The sequence below is a fragment of the Pelodiscus sinensis genome, unplaced genomic scaffold (assembly GCF_049634645.1).
Source record: "Pelodiscus sinensis isolate JC-2024 unplaced genomic scaffold, ASM4963464v1 ctg58, whole genome shotgun sequence".
In the NCBI taxonomy this organism is placed as follows: Eukaryota; Metazoa; Chordata; order Testudines; family Trionychidae; genus Pelodiscus; species Pelodiscus sinensis.
The window spans coordinates 291,548-311,873 of NW_027465922.1; the positions used below are offsets into that span (position 1 = coordinate 291,548).

The following is a 20,326-nucleotide window of genomic DNA, read 5'->3' on the forward strand; positions in this document are numbered from 1 at the left end:
GCCTGTCCCAGCACCCGGCCCTGCACCCGCCTGCCTGTCCCAGCGCCCGGCCCTGCACCCGCCTGCCTGTCCCAGAGCCCGGCCCTGCACCCGCCTGCCTGTCCCAGCGCCCGGCCCTGCCTTCGCCTGCCTGTCCCAGCACCCGGCCCTGCACCCGCCTGCCTGTCCCAGCACCCGACCCTGCACCCGCCTGCCTGCCCCAGCACCCGGCCCTGCACCCACCTGCCTGCCCCAGCACCCGGCCCTGCACCCACCTGCCTGCCCCAGCGCCCGGCCCTGCACCCACCTGCCTGTCCCAGAGCCCGGCCCAAGGCCCATCCCAGCGCCTCCCCAGTGCCAGGCTGGGACTCAGCAGCAAAAATGCTTCCCTCCCTCTCCTTCCTCCCCCCCCTCCCAGCCACTGCAGCGCAGCAGGAAGCTGAGCGGCGGAGGGGCAGATTGCCATCTCTCAGCTGTGTGGTCACTGGTCCCATTTCCACATTCTTGCTCCTCCCCCTTCCCCCAGCCCCTCCCCCTGCAGGGCTATAAATACCTGGGACCCTGCACCAGCTGGACACCAGCCCCCAGTGCTCCGGACCAGCCACCCAGACAGACGGACAAGCAGACGGACACACGGACAGGTGAGTCCCTGCCCCTCTGGTCCCTTCCCTCCATGCAAAGCCCTTGGGGGCAGCCAGTCCCTGGGGTGGGACGGGAATCCCAGCCCCACAGCTGTCTACAATAACTATCCCTCCTCCCCCCCCGGCCCCAAGCCCAGGGGGTCGGCTCCCCAGACTCGGGCCCTGGAGCGGGCCGTTTCCCTGGGGCTCACCCCCTGCGGGTGGGGAAGGCCCTGGCTGGGCTCAGGGGTTCCTGGGCCAGGAGCTGGCTGAGAACTCGAGGGGCTCCAGGTTCCCAGCAGGAAGCCCGCTCTCCAGTCCGGGGTGCGGGGCAGAGGGCGGCTCCTGCCACTGACACTCCAGCCACGAGCACACAGACCGACTTCCACCCCGGGGCAGCGGTGCCTCCTCCAGCCTCGTCCCTCCCCCGCCGCCCTCCACGTCCCTCGTGTGGGGTTACGTGGGCAGGGGCCACCCCCAGCCCGGGGGGAGGGGCCGCGGGAGGGGGCAAATGCCCCTGCTGAGACCCGCTTGGCTCTCCAATGGGACCCCCTTGCCTGGAACCAAAGGCCCCGGGAGCGACCCAGGACACGCCTGGTCCCCGGCTCCTCCCCACCCGCAGCCCTGGCTCGGGGAGAGTCTGGCCGTGGGGAGCTGGGACCTGCCCCAGGCTGGGGGCCCGGTTCTGCCCCTCAGGCTCGGCGCAGTGAGGGGGGAGCAGAAGGGCCCCGTGCGCCGAGGGAGATGGGCTCCGAGCGGTGGGTGTGGGGCAGGATTCCTCAGGCCCTTCCAGCCCGGCCAGACCCCCAGAGAACAGCCCCACCTCTGACCCCCCATGAACTGCCCCATGGGAGGGGGGAGGGGGGAGTGGTGCTCCTGGGGGTGTCTCCAGCTCTCCTGGCCCATCTCCCTTGTGTGTTTGCTCCCCAGGGGCAGCGAGAAGATGGGGCCAGTCGCCTTCGTCACCCTCTGCCTCCTCGGCTGCCTGGTCTGCAGCCCCGCGCTGGCAGGTGAGTCCTGGCCCGGCCCCTCGAGCCGGAGCCCCCGGGGGCGGGTCGCCGTGGTAGGAGCTGGGACGTGGCTCCATTTCCCTCGGGGCTGCCAGAGCCACGGCCCGTCTCCTGCTGCTGGGGCCCCTGCCTGGGGGGCCCAGTCCCACGGCCGCTCCCAGGGAGGGGGGAGAGGAGGAGGCTGAAATGCTCCCCGGGGTCGGGTCTTGGGGATCGGGGGGGGGGGGCCGCCCTGGGCAATGTGCGCTCAGCCCCTGGCAGCGACGGGTGGATTGGGGCCAGTTCTCTGAAGACATCCTCTCGGTGGCAGCAGCCGTCACAAAACCAAACAGAACGTTAGGAGTCATTGAAAGGGTTGGAGAATGAGACAGAGAATGTTATTGCCTCTAAATAAAACCCTGGGATGCGCACAGCTTGAATGCTGCTTAGAGATGTGGTCGCGTCATAGAATCGCAGACACTAGGACGGGAAGGGACCTCGAGAGTCAGCGAGTCCAGTCCCCTGCCCCCACGGCAGGACCCAGCACCGTCTAGACCATCCCGGATAGACGTTTATCCAACCTGCTCTTCAATATCTCCAGAGACGGGGATTCCACAACCTCCCTGGGCAATTTATTCCAGTGTTTGACCACCCTGACTGTTAGGAACTTTTTCCTAATGTCCAATCTAAACCTCCCTTGCTGCAGTTTAAGCCCATTGCTTCTTGTCCTGTCCTCAGAGGCCAAGATGAACAAGTTTTCTCCCCCCTCCTTGTGACACCCTGTTAGATTCCTGGAAACCGCTATAATGTCCCCCCTCAATCTTCTCCTTGTTTCACGGAGTAACAGTCGTTCAGAATAGGAAGCCTAGTCCAAACTACCTAGTCCGTGCCACGTGTAGCCGCGGGGCACGGAGTCCGCACTAGCGGACATTTAAAAATGGCGGCACCCAGCAAGATGCAAATGAAGTCTGGGAAATTCAAATCCCGGGCTTCATTTGCAACTCCGGTTGCCAACATTACCACCCTAGTTCGAACTAGCAGGGTAGTGTAGACAGACCCTGAGAGGGGATATGATCAAGGTCTATAAAATCATGACTGGTGTGGACAAAGTGAATAAGGAAAAGTTATTTAGTTCTTCCCACACTATAAGAACTAGGGGTCACTAAATGAGATTAATAGGCAGGAGGTTTAAAACAAACAAAAGGAAGGTTTTCTTCACTCAGCGCACAACCTGTGGAACTCCTCGCCAGAGGATGTGGTGAAGGCCAGGACTTTAACAGGATTCAAAAAAGAGGAAGATAGATTCCTGGAGGTTAGGTTCCATCAATGGCTATTAACCAGGGTGGGTAGGTAGCCACTACTGGCCCCACCCTGCCATGTTCCATCCCTTCCCTAAGTCCCACCCTGTCTCCACCCGCAACCTGCCCCCTCCCCAGGGGGACTACTGCAGACTGGCATGGTGGCAGCAGGAATCCCCCCGCCCCATCCCTCACTCAGGGTCTGTCTACACTACAGCACTAATTCGAACTAACTTAATTCAAATTAGTTAATTCGAACTAGTGAATCTAGACCTAAAAACTAATTCGAATGAGCCTTTTGCTAATTCGAACTAGCATGTCCACACTGAGTGGACCCTGAACCGAGGTTAAGGCTGGCCGGAAGCAGTGCCGGCAGGGCATCAGAGGAGGACTTAGAGCGTGGAGCTGCTGTCTCAGGCTAGCCGAGGGCTGTGCTTAAAGGGACCCGACCCCCACCCTGGACAGACAGTTCTCAGGGGTGCCCCGCTTGCAAAGCAGTCCTGACTTGGAGTGCCCTGAGTGCCCACATCTCAGCACTCGGCCATCAGCCCGGCTGCACTTGCCGCAGGCTGCCATCCGGGGGGGGGGGTCAATTGGGGGGCTGCAGGAGAGCTTCCACCCCGAAGAGCCCGCAGAGCCAGCCCAGTCCTCCCCACTGGGGGCTCGTACCCCATTCCTCCCTCACCTCCTTCCACTTACCCCGCCCTCCCCCCCCCTTCCTGATGTAAAAAATAATGGACACGTGTGTTTAAAAATAGAAACTCTGTTTATTTAACAAAACTGGGGGGTTAACCTCTGGGGAGACTGGGAAAAGTAGGTGGGAGAAGGGAAGAGAGAGGGTGGAAGAGGGGAGGGGAAACCTTGGAGCAGTGAGCTGGAAGGGGCAAGCCAGGGAAAGAAGGAGGAGGGGAAGTATCAAACTATGGTAGCCACATCTTCAGTACTGTGTACAGACGTGGTCTCCTCACCCCAGAAAAGATATTTTGGCCTTGGAAAGGGTTCAGAGAAGGGCAACTAAAATGATGAGGGGTTTGGAACAGGTCCCATATGAAGAGAGGCTAAAGAGACTGGGACTTTCAGCTTAGAAAAGAGGAGACGGAGGGGGGACAGGATAGAGGTCTCTAAAAGCAGGGGTTGGGTGGAGAGGGTGAATAAAGAAAAGTTCTTCATTAGTTCCCATAATAGAAGGACTAGAGGACACCAAAGGAAAGGAATGGGTAGCAGGCTTCAAACTAGTAACAGAAAGTTCTTCTTCACACAGCGCACAGTCAACCCGTGGAACTCCTTGCTGCAGGAGGCTGTGAAGGCTAGGACTATAACAGAGTTTAAAGAGAAATTAGATAAATTCATGGAGGTTCGGTCCTGTGACGGACCGGGCCAAGTCTGGGCACAGCTGAGGGCGTGTGCTCAGGGCAAATTGCTCAAATTCTGGGCACCTTACAGCCCCCAGACTGGTGACCTTCCCAAAAAGGCCACAAAGCAGTCCCACAGAGCGCTTCAGCAAAACCCCTCCGACACCCCAGCAATATCCGTGCCCCAGATGGCCCTGGGCCTATACACAGATGGGGGGTCCTAGCACCCAATCCCACCTACCCCGAACAAGTCCTGTCCGGTTCCAAGAAACCAGCCACAGATCCCTGGTCAATTTACCCTCTGGACCTTACCCACAAATCACACTGGGCCAATCCTTTAGCATCTAACAACTAAAGGTTTATTATTACGATAAAGAAAAGCATGAGAGTAAGGTTATTAAAGTACAGTACGTTACATGCACCGAATCTCCCAGTCCTCGATGCAGGCTCTAGCAGAGATGTTACAGCTGCTGGCTTAAGAGTCCTTTTTGCGCATCCTAGGAGCAGGATGGGTTCACAGGCTGTTCGTTTGAATTAACACTGTAGTGTAGACAGACCCTCACTGGGGTGACTGGGTGGCTCAGCAACCTGCTCCTCCCTGTCTCACCACCCCCCGGCCAGCTGGCCCTGCTTCTCGGCGGGGGGGCGTATGCCCTGGGGCAGGGCTGTCTGCCCCCCACTGCCGTGGAGAACCAGAGACCCGGCCCGGCGGGGCCCAGGGCTCCGCTCTGCGGCCATGGGGTCTGGGCAGACCCGGCTTCTCCCGCAGCCCCAGGGCCGGGAGGCTCCCCAGCCGGCCAGGCCTCAAACACTCCCAGTGCCAGTGTCCCTGGGGGAGAAACGCCTGCGCCCCCGACCTCGGCGCTAACCACTGGGCCTCTCACCCCCGGCCCCTCTCTCTGCAGGGCCACGAGCCACGTCCTGCCCACGGGGATGGCTGAACTACCACGGCGACTGCTACGGCTTCTTCGCCCAGAAGACAACCTGGCAGGAGGCCGAGGTGAGAGGCTGGGGGCAGCGGGGTCAGAACGCTGGGCGGGGGAGGGGCGGGCTGAATATCTGAGGAAGGGCGCTGGGCGGGGGAGGGGCGGGTGGAGTATCAGAGGGAATGAACAGACCAGGTCAGTTATCGTGTGATGTCGCCCATTCCCAAGTTCTGACAGACAGATGCTGAGGACACCATTCTTGCCCATCGTGGCTAATAGCCACTGATGGATCCAGGCTCCAGGAACTTATCTACTTCTCTATTTTTGGTCTCTGTTAGAATCTTAACCTTCCTAACATCCTGTGGCGTGGAGTTCCACTGGTTGCCTGCAAGTTGTGTGAAGAAATACTTCCTTTTGGTTGTTTAAAACCTGCTACCTAGTAATTTCAGTGGGTGAAGCTAGTTCTTGTGTTCTGAGAAGGAGGAAATAGCACGTCCTCATTCACTTTCACTACTCTCTCCTACCCCCCTTAGTCGTCTCTTTCTATAGGTCCAAGTCTTGTGAATCTCTCCTCATGCAGAAGCCAGGCCAGATTCTGAGTCATTTTGGTGCCCGTCTCTGGGTCTTTTCTAGTGCTCATAGATCTCTCTGGAGACGGGGCGACCCCTTCTGGACAGTCCAAGAGGTGGGCGTGTCGTGGGTTTGTACAGAGCCAATATGAAACTTTCTGTCTATTTCTCTCTCCTCTTCTCACTGATCCCCAGCTCCCATTCAGCTGCCATTGCACCCTGAGTGGGTGTGTTCAAAACCTGCCCAGAGCGCCGCCGCCATCTCTGGAGCGAGACGAGGTCGTGTCGACCCCATTGGTTAGGGGCGCAGCTGGGATTCCGGTTCCCAGTGGGGGTCACTCTGCCTTTAGCCACCTGGATTTTCATCTCACTTTGGTTCTAGTTGTGTGAGCTCCTCTTGTGACTGTTCACAGCCTGCGGTTGCTGAACCTCCCCTGAGCGGCTGTGGGGTAACACTCACGCGTCCAATGCCCCCTTGTTGCAGAATGGCCCAAGGCGATGTCTGGAGCCTTCGTCCCTGCGGGGCGCGGAGCGTTCGTACAGCGGCTCCAGATCTCGCGCGTTGCTTCTCCTCTGGGCCCCTTCCTCGCACGCCCAGGTCTGTGCCCGGCCCTGTGGCCCCGGGCTGCCCCGTTCCTTCACGCCCTTCTCCTGCAAGGCCCCCAGGACCCGCACCCGTGATCCCTTCACCAGCCCCTCCCCGCACCCCCCCTCACCCTCCATCTCACACGGAGCAGGACAGGAAGTCCAAAGTCTCCTTTTCCGTACCACATAACAAGGCAGGAGGGGGATTCGCACGCCAGCGAGTGGGATCTGCCAGGGCATCGTGCAGAGCAACCGAAATCCAAACAGTTTAATCCCACTAGAAAGGCCTCCGATGCCCCCGTCATTGCAGAGCGTCTACACAGCCGGCTGGCGCTGCTCCAAAACCAGCTCTTCACCGCCCAGCCAAACAACTCACCCGTGTCACCGAGAGTGTCCCCTGCGGACTTCCCAGCGCTCGGCCTCTGCCCTTCCCTAGGTCAGCTAGGACCGTGCCGGCCAGGCCTGGTCCCGCACAGAGCCCGGAGCGCACCTCTCTTCTCTCTCCACTCGGAAACCGACCGCTTCTCCCACCCTGGCTCTCCTGCCGCTCCCCAGTTATCACCTTCCCTCTCGTCCCATGGGGGCTCATTTTGCTCAAGAGTCCTTGGTGAGGGACCTTGTCCAAGTCTTTGTGAAAGTCCAAACCCACCAGAGCCCCTGGATCCCCCTGGGCCTCAGGCCGGTTGCCCCGGAGCTCGGTGAGGCAGGATTTCCCGTTGCAAAAGCCACGTTGACTCCTCCCCAGCTAATTGGATTCATCCACGCGTGTGAGCTTTCTGCTCTCTCCTGTGCTTCCCGCCTCGTCCCAGCGCCGGCGAGGGGCTCCTGGCACCGGAAGGGCCGGGGAGCTCTCCAAACAGGGGCGCCGTGCCCCGTCCTCCAGCAGCGAGCTGCAGACGCGATTTCAGTGGCAGGTGACAAACGCCAGTCGGTCGCTCTGCCAAGTCACAGGGACGCTCCCGCAGAGCTCGTGGGAGAGTCCCCTCTGGCCCTGGGGGCTGGTTCCCAAAACCTCCTCTGGGGCCCCCGGGTGCCCAGATCCGTCAGCGACGCAGAGCGGCTCAGGGCTGGGGATCTCCCGGTAGCCCAGCCGTGGGAGCGAGGCAAAGAACTCATCGGTGTCTCCGCAATGGCCGTATCGGCCGGAGGGCTGACCCCCCAGCGGGGAGCGGCCCTGGTCGTGTGGCCGGCTTCCTGCCTCCTGCCATGGAAGAAAAGGGGTCGTTCCTCGTTCAGTCTTGGGCTAGCGGAGCCTCCCGCTCCCGTTGTGATGCCGGGTGTACTTGGGACTTCACTGGGCGCAGCTCCTGCTCCTTCCGAGTCTCCTCTCTCGGATTCAGTCCACGTGTCGGAGGGTCCCTGTTTGCCTCTCGCTGCCAGGTCCCGCTCTGTGTTGGTTAAGCTGCTGCCTGTGGGGGGGCCGGGCCCCCGGCCTGCGCTGGACTCGCCCCTGCTGCTCCCTGGGGGCAGAAATGGGGTAACTGGCTTTGACTCTTCCTCCCACAGGCCGAGTGCCAGGAGCAGGGGCGGGGGACCCATCTCGCCTCCATTCACAGCAAGGGAGAGAACGACATGCTGGCCGGCTATGTCAAGCAGCAGCAGGCAAAGACTGACCCCGTCTGGATCGGACTCTCGGACCCAAAGCATGTGAGTGCCCGGCGCCCGCTCCACCTGCGGCCCCTCCCGGCCCTGGCTCTGTTCCCTGCTCAGTGGGGGGCTGTTGTGGGGCGGGGGGGGGTCCCACGAGAGCAGGATCTCAGGTGGGACGGGGTGGAAACAGGCTACAGCCGCCTGCGATGTCAGTCCCAGGGTCAGTGCCCAACACCCGGCGCAGAGCCCAGCCCGCTGTGACTGACATCCACAGTGACACTCGGCCCAGGCCTGTTGGGCTCCGACTGTTCAGTCCAGGCCAAGAGTTGGCCTCTCCCCCAAGACAAGACGTCTAGATGAGGGTGTGGGCAAGGGGCAGCCCCTCAAGCCCAATGAACAGTGTGGGGGCAGCAGAGCCCGGGGGGGGCCGGTCTGTGGGTTCTCTGCTGGGCCTGGCCGGGGGGGGGGCGGGTCCCTGGCCAGAGGCTCCTCAGCTCCCGGCCTTGTAGGGGGCACTCGGGGTCCCAGGAACCACCAGACACCGGCTCAGGACGGGCGGTTGCTGGGCGGGCAGGACGGGCAGGTGCTGATACCCCCGAGCTGCAGAGGGGGAATCGGTTCCAGGTCACAGTGAGCCCCAGCGGCTCTTGTTTGGCCCTGGGCCAGCCCACCGGCTGGTGCCACCCGCTAACCGCGCCCGACGGCTCTCGGTGCCCCCTTGTCACCGGTGACAAAACGGCAGAGCCAGAGACTGGCTGGGCACGTCCCAGAGCGACCCCAGCGCCCCCAGCGCCGCAGCCCGGAGCTCGGCAGGGGGGAGCAGCCACTGCCCTGGGGGAGCCTCGTTGGTGATTTTCATGCTTCCAGGGGCTGGGCGGGTCCTGCCCTGGGGCCCTGGCTCCGGCCCGTCGCTGGGTCCGTGGGGCTCACGGGGTCTCCGCCCTCTGTCTGCAGAATCGCTTTTGGAAATGGACGGATCGGACCCCGGCCAAATTCACCGCCTGGCAGAACGGGCAGCCTGACGATCCAAAGAAAGACGAGCACTGCGTGGTGTTGGAAAGACCAGGTGAGTCGGCAGCTCAGCCCCCCGCCCCAGCGGCTGCAGGGCCGACCCCGGCTCCTCTGACTGGCAGGGCAGTTGGGGGCGGAGTGGGGCTGGTCTGACCTGGTGACACTGCTGCTCCCCAGTTCCCCTGGGTCTGTTCACGTCTGCTCCCATGACAGGCAGGAGACACACACACACACACGGGCACACGGGCACACACACGCACACACACACACACACACGGGCACACGCACACACACACACACGCACACACACACGCACACACGGGCACACGCACACACACACACACATACACAGGTGGTCACACGGGGGACTCTGCTGCGCTGGCCCAGGGTGCTGGCTCTGAGCCCCCCCTGCCCTCTACCCCAGGGCACTAGGGGCCGCACAGGCTGCGCTGGGCACACGGGGGCATGCAGGGATTTCGGGGCCAGAGCTCCCTGCCGCGGAGTCGCCCACACGCTGGCGCCTGGTGAGAGGCCACAGGGTTGGCGCCGGCTGTTCCCAGGGCCTGGCACCCACAGGGGACCCCCAGCAAACGCTGCCGCCAGGGAGCGGAGCCGGCGGCGCTGGGGGAAGTGCCGGGCTGCTCACGGAGCCGGCAGGGCAGGGAAACGGCCAGACAGCGACGGGGACCAGGCAGAGCTGGGGGTGAGGAGGGGCCGGTTTGCAGAGCGGTGAGAACAGGAGAGGGGCCAGAGTCACAGCGAATCCTCTGCCCCCGCTCATTGGCACTGGGTCTGTGGGGGGGCTCGGGGGTAGGAACGGGGTCTCCCACCAATTTCCTTTCTCCCTGCGACACACCTGGTCCTCCCAGGACCCTGGTGTGTTAGATGGTGACGTACGATGGTGACAAGGAACCGCCAGCTGCCCCGCTGGGCTCTGCGTAATTGACTAACCATTTACGAAAACATGAATTATTTGTTACCTTTACCAACTGTTTATAATTCACAATCATAAATGTGTTAAAGGAACCTGATAGTTCCAGAGTCGAGGAAGAGCCTGTCCAAGGCTGCCCCTGTAACCTTAACTCTGCCCTTGGTATGTGTGTGTCTTGGCACAATCATCAGGGACAGGCTCTGTCCATCAGGCCAGGTGCTGGCAGGTGGGCCCAGCCGGGGCTGCCAAGACCAGATGGGGAGAGAGTCAAACAGCAGCAGAACCCGCCCCCCAGGGAGCAGGGCGCTGAGAACGGCCCATGCGCCCCACGGAGCTCCCTGCGGCCTGGGGTGCTGCTGAGGGGCTGAGCCCGCCTCAGGGCCGCCCTTCCCCCGCTCTCTGGCCACGGGGGCAGGAATCCATTGCAGGGAGCCGGGCAGGGCACGGCCAGCCCCAGAGCAGGGGGAGCGGTGCCCGAGGGAGGACCGTGTTCTGTGCACACTGGCTCCTGGGCAGGGGCACGTCCCCTCAGCCGGCGGCTGGGCCCTGCCTGGCGCAGACGTGCCCATGGGGACAGTCTCTTGCTGGCCCCTGCCCTGTGGCTGGGCTGGGGTAGGAGCAGGAGCACCCGGGCCAGGGGTCTCCCCGTCCCACGGAGCCTCTTGGCGCTCAGGCTCCATCCCCCCACTCGGGGCCAGGCCCAGGGCTGCGTCTAGACTGGCAAGTTTTTCTGAAAAAGTGGCTGCTTTTGCGCAAAAACTTGCCAGCTGTCTACACGGGCCGCTTGATTTTGCGCAAAAGCACCGACGTTCTACTGTCCGAAATCCGTGCTTCTTGCGCAAAGGCTTTGACGTTCCCGTTCCGGCAAAAGCCCTTTTCCGGAAATGCTTTTCCGCAAGGGGCCAGTGTAGATGCTAAAAACTGTTTTGCGCAAAAAGCCCCGATGGCGAAAATGGCGATCGGGGATTTCTTGCGCAAAACCGCGTCTAGACGGGCACGGACGCTTTTCCACAAAAAGGGCTTTTGCAGAGAAGCCTCCGTGTCAATCTAGACGCTCTTTTCCACAAATGCTTTTAACGGAAAAACTTTTCCATTAAACGCATTTGCGGAAAATCATGGCAGTCTAGACGCAGCCGATGGGTTTGGGGAGGGCCCAGCCTGCCCCTCCCACCTCAGTGCTGTTTGCCTTTCCAGGGTTTAACCAATGGCACGATTATCCCTGCGACCGGACATTCCCGTTCGTCTGTAAGCAAGAATCCCGTGGGAAGCAGCTCGCCGCGCGTGAGAGCACCGCAATGTCTGGCCAGTGAATCGGGTCCCTCCGGCGCCCCGGCTGCAAGGTCCCTGCTGCGGAGCATCGGTGTGACGCTGCCTCCCCCCGTCTTCCCCTGTCGCCCCCCCGCTCGGCTCTGCAACCCCTGCGCTGTGAAATAAACGTCCCCTGAGCATCCAGCTCTGAGCGTGTCCCTCTCTCTCGGGCCTCCCTCTGCCACGGCAGCCCCGCGTGTGGCCCGGCCCAGCACCCTGGGACCCACCCTGCGGAAGGGGTGGGGGGCGCGGGAGGTGGGGGGGATGGGAATGACCCGGGAACATGGTGTGACGGCGCGTTGGGGGTTCCCCGTCTCCTGCACCCCGAAATGGCACAAACAGACTGCACCAGCCGGTGGAATTGAGGGTGGTTTATTGCTCCTCCAGCACAGCGCAGCACAGATGTAATCTGGTTACAGGAACTGGGCTAGGATGCCTCAGGCCCCCTTGAGATGGGGGAGACTGGGCCCCTCAACTCCAGCCCCTTCCCCAGGCTGTCTCCTCCATGCTCTCCGACAGCCACCAACCAACTCCCTAACTTCCAGCCCTGCCCCCCAGCCAGGGCAGCATCCACCTTCCTTTGTTCCTCTCCATGGGGGGTGTCTGGCCACTGGTTTGCATAGTGACTCATCCTGTTTTGCTGGGTCGTGGTACCCACGGCAGCCAGTGGGGGTTCCCCCAGAGCCAGCCGCATAGAAACCAGCCAGGTACCCCCACTACGTCACACATGGCCAGGCCCTTTGGTAACATCCTGGGGCGTGGGTGCTCCAGAGGCCAGGCCCGTGGCACCCACCCCCTGAGCCCAGCCTGGGCACTGCCCCCCCTGCCCTCAGCACTGCCCTGGAGGGGATGTGCCGCCTGCCCCCCCGCACACACTCCCCCGCCGGGCAGGGACACGCGCAGAAAGCGCTGAGCCCGGCTCCTGGCTCCTTGCCCAGCCCTGCCGGAGGCGGTGGTGTGACCCGGGGAACTTCCCTTCCCTTCCCTCTGGCCTACGGGGTGTCCTCCCCCCGCAGACCCCTCAGCACGTCCCCTTGTCTGCTGCCCGGCCCAGCCTCCGAGAAGGGGGGGGGTCTCCTCGCGCTCGCCCGGCCCAGCCGCAGCCCCAGGGGTCCCAGGTCCAAGGCCCGAGGCCCTTGGAGTTCGGCTGCAGCCCGGACCGGCCCTGGGGTCCCTCTGCACACAGCAGGTGGTGCCCAACAGCCACCGAAATTGTGCGACTGGCCCCGAGATGCCGCCAGTCCCACAGCGAAGGCCCCAGCAAATCTCCCAGCCCCCAGGCTCCCGCCCCCAGTGCTGCCTGCCCTGCTGGGAAGCTCTCGGCCTGCCCCCCTGGAGGGGAGGAGGGGCCCCCCGCCTGCACCACCCCAGGTGGTGGGTTTCAGTGTGTGAATGAGAGACACGGTGTTACCCTCCATGTCTTTATAATGGGCAATTTCAAACTCTCTCTTTTGTCCTTCCGTCCTAGCGGTGATTGTAGGGAGAGGCCTCAATTCTTTAACCAAAAGAACAGGGAAGCAGAGGCCTGGGGCTGTTGGCTGGGCTGCCCCTGATGGAAGCAGCCGAAGATCCCAGGGTGGGGAGACAGCCCTGGTTGGGGGGCAGCTGGAGGTTTTAGGGTGAGTGTGAAGAGTTTGTGCTGGAGTCTCCGTGTCGAATTAGCCAAGTCTTGATTTGTAGCCTACTTTGCTCTGCCCGTTCCTGCTTCTTACCACTTGTGACGGGCCGGGTCTGACGCAGCTGAGAGCGTCTCCTCAGGGCAAATTGCTCAAATCCGGGGCTCCTTACAGCCCCCAGACTGGAGACCTTCTCAAATAGGCTACAAACGAGTCCCACAGAGCGCTTCAGCTGCCTGCCTGACCAGCCTGAAGCCTCGTGAGCAAACTCCTCCGACACCCCAGCAATATCTGTGCCCCAGATGGCCCCGGGCCTATACACAGGTGGGGGGTCCTAGCACCCAATCCCACCTACCCCGAACAAGTTCTGTCCGGTTCCAAGAAACCAGCCACAGATCCCTGGTCAATTTACCCTCTGGACCTTACCACAAATCACGCTGGGCCAATCCTTTGGCATCTAACAACTAAAGGTTTATTATCACCATAAAGAAAAGCCTGAGAGTGAGGTTATTAAAGTACAGTACGTTACATGCACCGAATCTCCCAGTCCTCGATGCAGGCTCTAGCAGAGATGTTGCAGCTGCTGGTTTAAAAGTCCTTGTTGCACATCCTAGGATCAGGATGGGTTCACAGTTTTTCCTGGCTCCTGATTCCCTGTGAGGCTACATCTGGGGTCAGGAGCAGATCTGAAGACAAAATGGAGTCAGCCACATGGCATCTTTATCCCTCCTTCCTGGTCTCTTCTTGGCTGCAGCAGGTCACCTGGCCAGCGGCCTATCCCTGTTCCCTGCTGGTAGCCCCCAGGTATCAGCCCCCATTCTTGAGGGGTGTCCTTGGCCTATAGAGGGCCATTGTTCCACTGAGACTTGCTCATTAGCATGTCCATGGGCTGAGCTGCTTCGCCCATTGCTCAACCGCACACGGAGAAACATTTGGTATCCACACAAAGTCCATGCTTCTAACGTCACACACAGACATTCCACCATCACACGCATAGCACATGTAGAATCTGCATAAGATACACTTTCACTTGACACCTCGAACGGCCCCTTTGTACCACTATTGGGGCAACCCCCCCCCAGGGGTGCAGCAGTGACCTGGCTGCTCCCCTTAAAATCCAGTAACGTGCCACCACTTCAGTCCTACTGCTTGTACTGAATAATCTCAGTTTTATTTTCTGTCTAAGCCACTGTAAGGAATTGTTCCGGGGGGGGAGACCAGTGTTCACATTCCCCCTTCCATTGCCGACGGTGGCTTACAAAATTCTTTGGGGTCTGTGGCTGTGACGGCGCGATGGGGTCCCCCGTCTCCTGCACCCCGAAATGGCACAAACAGACTTCACCAGCTGGTGGAATAGAGGAAGTTTATTGCCTCTCCAGGATACAGCGCAGCACAGATGGAATCTGGTCACAGAGCTGGGCTAGGATGCCTCAGGCCCCCTTGAGATGGGGGAGACTGGGCCCCTAAACTCCAGCCCCTTTCCCTAGGCTGTCTCCTCCATGCCCCCAGCCAGCAACTAACCAACACTCTTCCAGCCCTGCTCCCCAGCCAGGGCAGCATCCACCTTCCTTTGTTCCTCTCCATGGGGGGTGTCTGGCCACTGGTTTGCATAGTGACTCATCCTGTTTTGCTGGGTCGTGGTACCCACGGCAGCCAGAGGGGGTTACCCCAGAGCCAGCAGCATAGAAACCAGCCTGGTACCCCCACTACGTCACAGTGGCATCCCGGGAAGCTGGGCCCTAAACTGCGCTCTCCTCGGACCCAAAGAGGTTCAGTGTCTGTGCTGCCTGTCGGGGGGGAGGGACCTCAGCCCGGGGCCTTGGCTGGGGGAGGCCAGGGAGCTGGCCCAGCAGGACCGGGCGGTGAGGAGCCCCAGAGAGCGGGAAGGCGAGTGGCAGTGGCCGTGTCAGCACCCCGAGAGTCACCCCCGAGGGGCTGGTTGTGACTGCCCCCGTCACACCCCTCTGCGAGGTGCCCCCATGCGATCTCTTCCTGGGTCCTAGAAGAAAGGAGTTTTCACTCGGGTGGGGGCAGCTCCCTCCCCGGGCCAGGGAGTCGGCGATGTGGGGAGCTTTCTAAGCAGAAACCTGTAGAGGCGAGGTTACTGGCAGGCCCCGCCTTGTGTGTCACGTTGCTGAATTGGAGGGAAGCAGCCAGATCGCTGCTGCACCCCTAGGTGGGGGTGCTGGCCCCAGAAATTGGTGTGGGGGGAGCCATGTGGGGTATTGAATGGGAGATTATTGTTTGTTGATCTTATGTACATTATTTATGTGAGTGTATAATGTCTGTGTGTGTAGGTAGGAATCTGTAATCTGTGTGGAAGCTGAATATTTCTGTGAATGTGGTTAAACATGGCTATGGACAGGCTGAGTAGTGAAGCCCTGTGGAACAATGACTCTCAATAGGCTATGGACACACCCAAAGAATGGGATTTGTCACCTGAGGGCAGCCAGCAGGAAACATAGAGATTGGCCTCTGACCAGGTGACTTGCTGCATACCAGAAGAGGCCAGGAAGGGGGTATAAAGAGGCCATGTGGTCGATGCCATTTTGTTCTCAGCTCAGCACTTCATCCCAGAGGCAGCACTGCAGGGATTGAAGAGCCCGGAAGACCTGTGAACCCATCCTGATCGCAGGATGTGCAATAAGAACTTTTAAACCAGCAGCTGCAACATCTCTGCTAGAGCCTGCATCGAGGACTGGGAGATTCGGTGCATGTAACGTACTGTACTTTAATAACCTTACTCTCATGCTTTTCTTTCCTGTAACAATAAACCTTTAGATATAGATTCTAAAGGACTGGCCCAGCGTGATTTGTGGGTAAGGTCCAGAGGGTAAATTGACCAGGGATCTGTGGCTGGTTTCTTGGAACCGGACAGAACTTGTTCGGGGTAGGTGGGATTGGGTGCTAGGACCCCCCACCTGTGTATGAGGCCCGGGGCCATCTGGGGCACGGATATTGCTGGGGTGTCGGAGGGGTTTTGCTCGGGAGGCTTCAGGCAGGCAGCTGAAGCGCTCTGTGAGACTGGTTTGTGGCCTGTGTGGAGAGGTCACCAGTCGGGGGCTGTAAGGAGCCCCGGATTTGAGCAATTCGCCCTGAGCGGATGCCCGCAGCTGTGCCCAGACACGGCCCGGACCGTCACACTGTGCACATGGTGGCAGTGCTGGCGGGACCATCCGGAGCCAGGCGCGCCGAGCGAGGGCTCTGGAAGGACGCGCCTCGTTCTGTCGCTCTTGGGAGCTTGTGGGATTGGTTTTCCTTTTGCTGCTGGAGGGGGAAGGCGCGCGGGAGGGTAACGCTGCACAGCCCGAGAGCCCAAAGCAAACAGGGTCTGTCTACACTACAAAGTTAGTTCGAACTAACATTCATAGTCGCTACACTAGCGCTCCGTTAGTTCGAATTTAATTCGAACTAACGGAGCGCTTAGTTCAAACTAGGAAAACCTCATTCCATGAGGATTAAGCCTAGTTCGAACTAGCTAGTTCGAATTAAGGGCTGTGTAGCCCCTTAATTCGAACTAGTGGGAGGCTAGCCCTCCCCAGCTTTCCCTGGTGGCCACTCTGGCCAACACCAGGGAAACTCTATGCCCCCCTCCTGGCCCCGGACCCCTTAAAGGGGCACGGGCTGGCTACGGTGCCCGTGCCAGGTGCAAGCCTGCCAGCACCCAGCCAGCAGACCCTGCACCTGGCACGGCTCGAGCCACCCACCCGATGCCCCCCAGCCCTCCCCCTCTTCCCGGGATCAGGCTGGCAGCTCCCGGGAGCTTGCCCGGGACCGCAAGAGGCTGGCACCCACCTGGGCTAGTGCGGACATCGTGGACCTCGTCCACGATCTCCGCACTAGGCACAGGAAAGTGGCCGTCTAGGGCAGGGGAGCTGCCAGCCTGGCCACCCAGGAGCAGGTGTGCATGAAAATCAAGGGGGTCCACTGAGACCCCCGACCCTGAGCCCTGAGCTTACAATGGCCGTCCTGGGTCAGACCAAAGGTCCATCTAGCCCAGTAGCCTGTCTGCCGACAGCGGCCAACCCTAGGGACCCTGGAGGGGATGGACCGAAGACAATGACCAAGCCATTTGTCTCGTGCCATCCCTCTCCAGCCTTCCACAAACCTTGGGCAGGGACACCACTCCTACCCCCTGGCTAATACCACTCCATGGACCCAACCTCCATGACTTGATCTCACTTCCCTTTAAACTCTGTTCCAGTTCTAGCCTTCACAGCCTCCTGCAGCAAGGAGTTCCACAGGTTGACTCTTTGCTTTGTGAAGAACAACTTTCCCTTACTAGTTTGAAGCCTGCTACCCATTCCTTTCCTTTGGTGTCCTCTAGTCCTTCTTTATGGGAACTAATGAAGAACTTTTCTGTATGCACCCTCTCCACCCAACCCCTGCTTTTAGAGACCTCTATCCTGTCCCCCCTCCGTCTCCTCTTTTCTAAGCTGAGAAGTCCCAGTCTCTTTAGCCTCTCTTCACATGGGACCTGTTCCCAACCCCTGATCATTGTAGTTGCCCTCCCCTCTCCCAGCCTTTCTCTTCCCCTCTCCCACCTCCTTTTCCCAGTCTCCCCCAGTTTTGTTCAATAAAGACAGATTCCATTTTTGAACACAATTGTCCTTTATTTGTACATCAAGAAAAGGGGCTAGGGAAGGGTAAGTGGAAGGAGGTGAGGGAGGAATGGGGTACGAGCCCCCGATGGGGAGGACTGGGCTGGCTCTGCGGGCTCCTCGGGGTGGAAGCTCTCCTGCAGCCCCCCAATTACCCACTCTCTCCAGATGGCAGCCTGTGGCAAGTGCAGCCAGTCTGATGGCTGAGTGGTGTGATGTGCCCAATGTGGGCACTCCGGGCACTCCAAGGCAGGACTGGTTTGCAAGTGGGGCACCCCTGAGAACTGTCTGTCCGGGGTGGGGGTCGGGTCTCTTTAAGCGCAGCCCTCGGCTAGCCTGAGACAGCATCTCCACGCTCTAAGTCCTCCTCTGATGCCCTGCCGGCACTGCTTCCGGCCATCCTTAAGCCCTGTTCAGGGTCCACTCAATGTGGACTTGCTAGTTCGAATTAGCAAAACGCTAATTCGAACTAGTTTTTAGTTCTAGACGCGTTAGTTCGAATTAGCTTAGTTCGAATTAACTCTGTAGTGTAGACGTACCCACAGTTACTTTGGTTCCCTTCCCCAGCTCTCAGGGCAGCTGGATCTTGCTCTCTGGGGCTTGTCACTGCTCAGTCCTGCTGGATCAGCTCCCTGGTCTCCCCCAGCCCAGGCCCAGAGCTGAGATCCCCCCCCCCCCCCCCGCACCAATACGGACACCGATTCTCGTCAGGTCTGAGGAAAATGCAGTTTAGGACCCAGCTTCCTGGGATCCCGCCCCCCAAACGGGATCAGAACCCCACATGATTATTCGGCCAGCCCCCTTTAGCAATGAAGGGGGAATGTGAACATTGCTCCCCCCCCCCCCCGGCAACAATAATTTCCACTGGGTTTGGCAGCAAATGAAAGTGCTGTAGGAAGTGCAAGCAGGGGGTTCAGTGGCTGTAAGTGAGAACAGGCAGAGCACAGGGGATGACAGGCTCAGAATAACAGAAAACACGTCGCTCATTCGCACACGAAAACCTCAGTGCAAACGTGTCACCAGCTCCCCTGCACTGCTCTCCTTCTGGCTTGGCCTCCAGCCAGGGCGGTTCCTCTCCTGGGTTCCCGAGTCCTCCGCTTGGAGAGCCGCGCCAGCCACGGACCAAGACGCCGCTCGCTTCCCACGCTTGGAGATTCCCCCGTTGGGCGGGAATTCTGGTTCTACATCCCACCCTTCCAAGGGAAGTCGCCTGGCCGGCCCCTACCAGTTGGGGAGGTCACATGACTTCCTAGGGCCAACCACCGCTAGGACTCAAAGGAGAAAGGGGCTTGTTTGCAGTCGGTCACCTAGACGCTGTGGGTAGCACCTTGCTGGCTTCATTCGCACATTTGAAACCCTAAAGCACGTCGCCCCCCACACACCTAGCTCCTCACTCAAGGATGCTGAGCACCCTAGGTAAGATGCACAGACCCATTGGCTGGAGGCATGAAGACTGACAGCTCACAGGACGCGATTTGCCCCACCCACCTTTGATATATGCAGAGTTGTATCTGTAAGTCCATTTCACACAGCGCTGGGGAGTCCGTCACAGCCTCCTCCCCGAGCTCCGCTCAGCTCACCCTTCGCTTCACAGGCCACCGCCTCTGAGACGACCCCAACTTCCCCTTCAGGGCGTCGCTCTAGGGCTCCGTTTCGCTCACGGCTGCTGCTCGGTGAACGTCCTTCGCCTCCCGAGACTCCGGCTCCTTCCCCGCTCCTACAGGTACCGCGCCAGCCCGAGCTAACTCCCCTGCCTTCCTTCTAGTGCTGGACCCATCCGCTGTTTCTCTCAGCTCCACTGTATCCATAGGAGTAGGAGCTGATCCTGCCTCCTCCTGTAACTCGTATCCTGTCTGGTCACCAGCGCGGCTCCTTCTCCACCCCTCTGCCTGCTCTCCCTTGGAGGGTTCCTACAGCAGGCAGCTGTCGCTCTGACAAGTCTGAACTTTCTCTGACTCCTTTTGTCACTTCCCATCTCTCTGATTCTTCCGAGCAGCCGACCACAGTCTGATCTGTACCCGGCCAGTGACCCCCGGCTGGCAGCCACTCGCTCTCACCCGCAGCCTGTTTCCTCTGCTGTGTCCTGTGCTTGACACCTGCCCCCTTCTCTCCCTCTCACTCCCGCATCCCTTGGAGAAAGGCCGGTCGCGCCTCTGGTGCTGCACCCAACCGGGGGGTTCACTCCTTGACAGTCGGATCTTGCTCCTCCGAAGCGCGCTGGGCTTTTCTGAGCCACTGTCATTGATGGGTTAATTTCCTCCCTAGCGCGCTGCAAGCCTCAAGCAGACAGTGAAGGTGCCTTCTGTCACCAAATCAGACTTTCACTTCCCCCCCCCCAGTGTCTACCTTAAACTCCTCACTTACAGCCCCCTGGGCTGCCCTGCTCACAGCTGACCAGGCTGTCTCTTGGCTGGACTAAACCTCCTCCCTCTTCCTGACTAAGTTCTGGCAAAGTTTTCTAAAGTCATAAGAGAGAGGCAATTCTTGATTCAGTTCTAAGTGGAGCACAGGGTCTGGTCCAAGAGGTGACTATAGCTGGACCGCTTGGAAATAGTGATAAGCATATAATTAAATTGAACATCCCTGTGGTGGGAAAAACACCTCAGCAGCCCAACACCGTGGCATTTAATTTCAGAAACTACACAAAAATGAGGATGTTAGTGACAGAGAATTTACTTAAACACAGGTATACAAAAGGAGGGAACAGGTGAAACAATTAAGTTTATCCTTCATTAGTTAAGAGATATTTTGGCCTTGGAAAGGGTTCAGAAAAGGGCAACTACAATGATGAGGGGTTTGGAACGGGTCCCATATGAAGAGAGGTTAAAGAGACTGGGACTTTTCAGTTTAGAAAAGAGGAGACTGAGGGGGGATATGATAGAGGTCTATAAAATCATGAGTGGTGTGGAGAGGGCTGATAAAGAAAAGTTATTTATTAGTTCCCTAAATAG

General features: G+C 59.8%; 2 protein-coding genes across 5 annotated transcripts in view; both read left to right on the forward strand.

The window, feature by feature from the left end:
• The first annotated feature begins 549 nt into the window (after window positions 1-549).
• LOC142825011 (C-type lectin-like) lies at window positions 550-11,290 on the forward strand. The gene is made up of 6 exons (XM_075916725.1): window positions 550-620; window positions 1,530-1,609; window positions 5,144-5,238; window positions 7,825-7,965; window positions 8,863-8,974; window positions 11,045-11,290. Exons 2-6 carry the CDS (start codon window positions 1,543-1,545, stop codon window positions 11,158-11,160), a joined length of 531 nt encoding a protein of 176 aa, XP_075772840.1. The 5' UTR covers window positions 550-620; window positions 1,530-1,542; the 3' UTR covers window positions 11,161-11,290.
• A 4,057-nt stretch (window positions 11,291-15,347) lies between these two features.
• LOC112547409 (C-type lectin-like) overlaps window positions 15,348-20,326 on the forward strand; it is a 46,554-nt gene continuing 41,575 nt past the window's right edge. Inside the window, exon 1 of one of the 4 annotated variants that reach the window (XM_075916722.1) lies at window positions 15,348-15,495. Coding sequence is in view for 1 of the 4 variants with exons in the window: in XM_075916720.1 (XP_075772835.1) it covers window positions 15,489-15,490 (2 nt within the window). In the remaining 3 variants the exon portion in view is untranslated. Of the gene's footprint in view, window positions 15,496-18,894; window positions 19,099-20,326 lie in introns of those variants that run through there. The other 3 variants (XM_075916720.1, XM_075916723.1, XM_075916721.1) reach the window with 3 other exon arrangements.

Coding starts and splice junctions, on each gene's coding strand:
- LOC142825011 (XM_075916725.1), top strand. CDS start 1,543: ATGGGGCCAGTCGCCTTCGTCACCCTCTGCCTCCTCGGCTGCCTGGTC. Junction 1,610..5,143: donor CTGCAGCCCCGCGCTGGCAG/GTGAGTCCTGGC, acceptor CTCTCTCTGCAG/GGCCACGAGCCACGTCCTGC. Junction 7,966..8,862: donor GACTCTCGGACCCAAAGCAT/GTGAGTGCCCGG, acceptor CTCTGTCTGCAG/AATCGCTTTTGGAAATGGAC.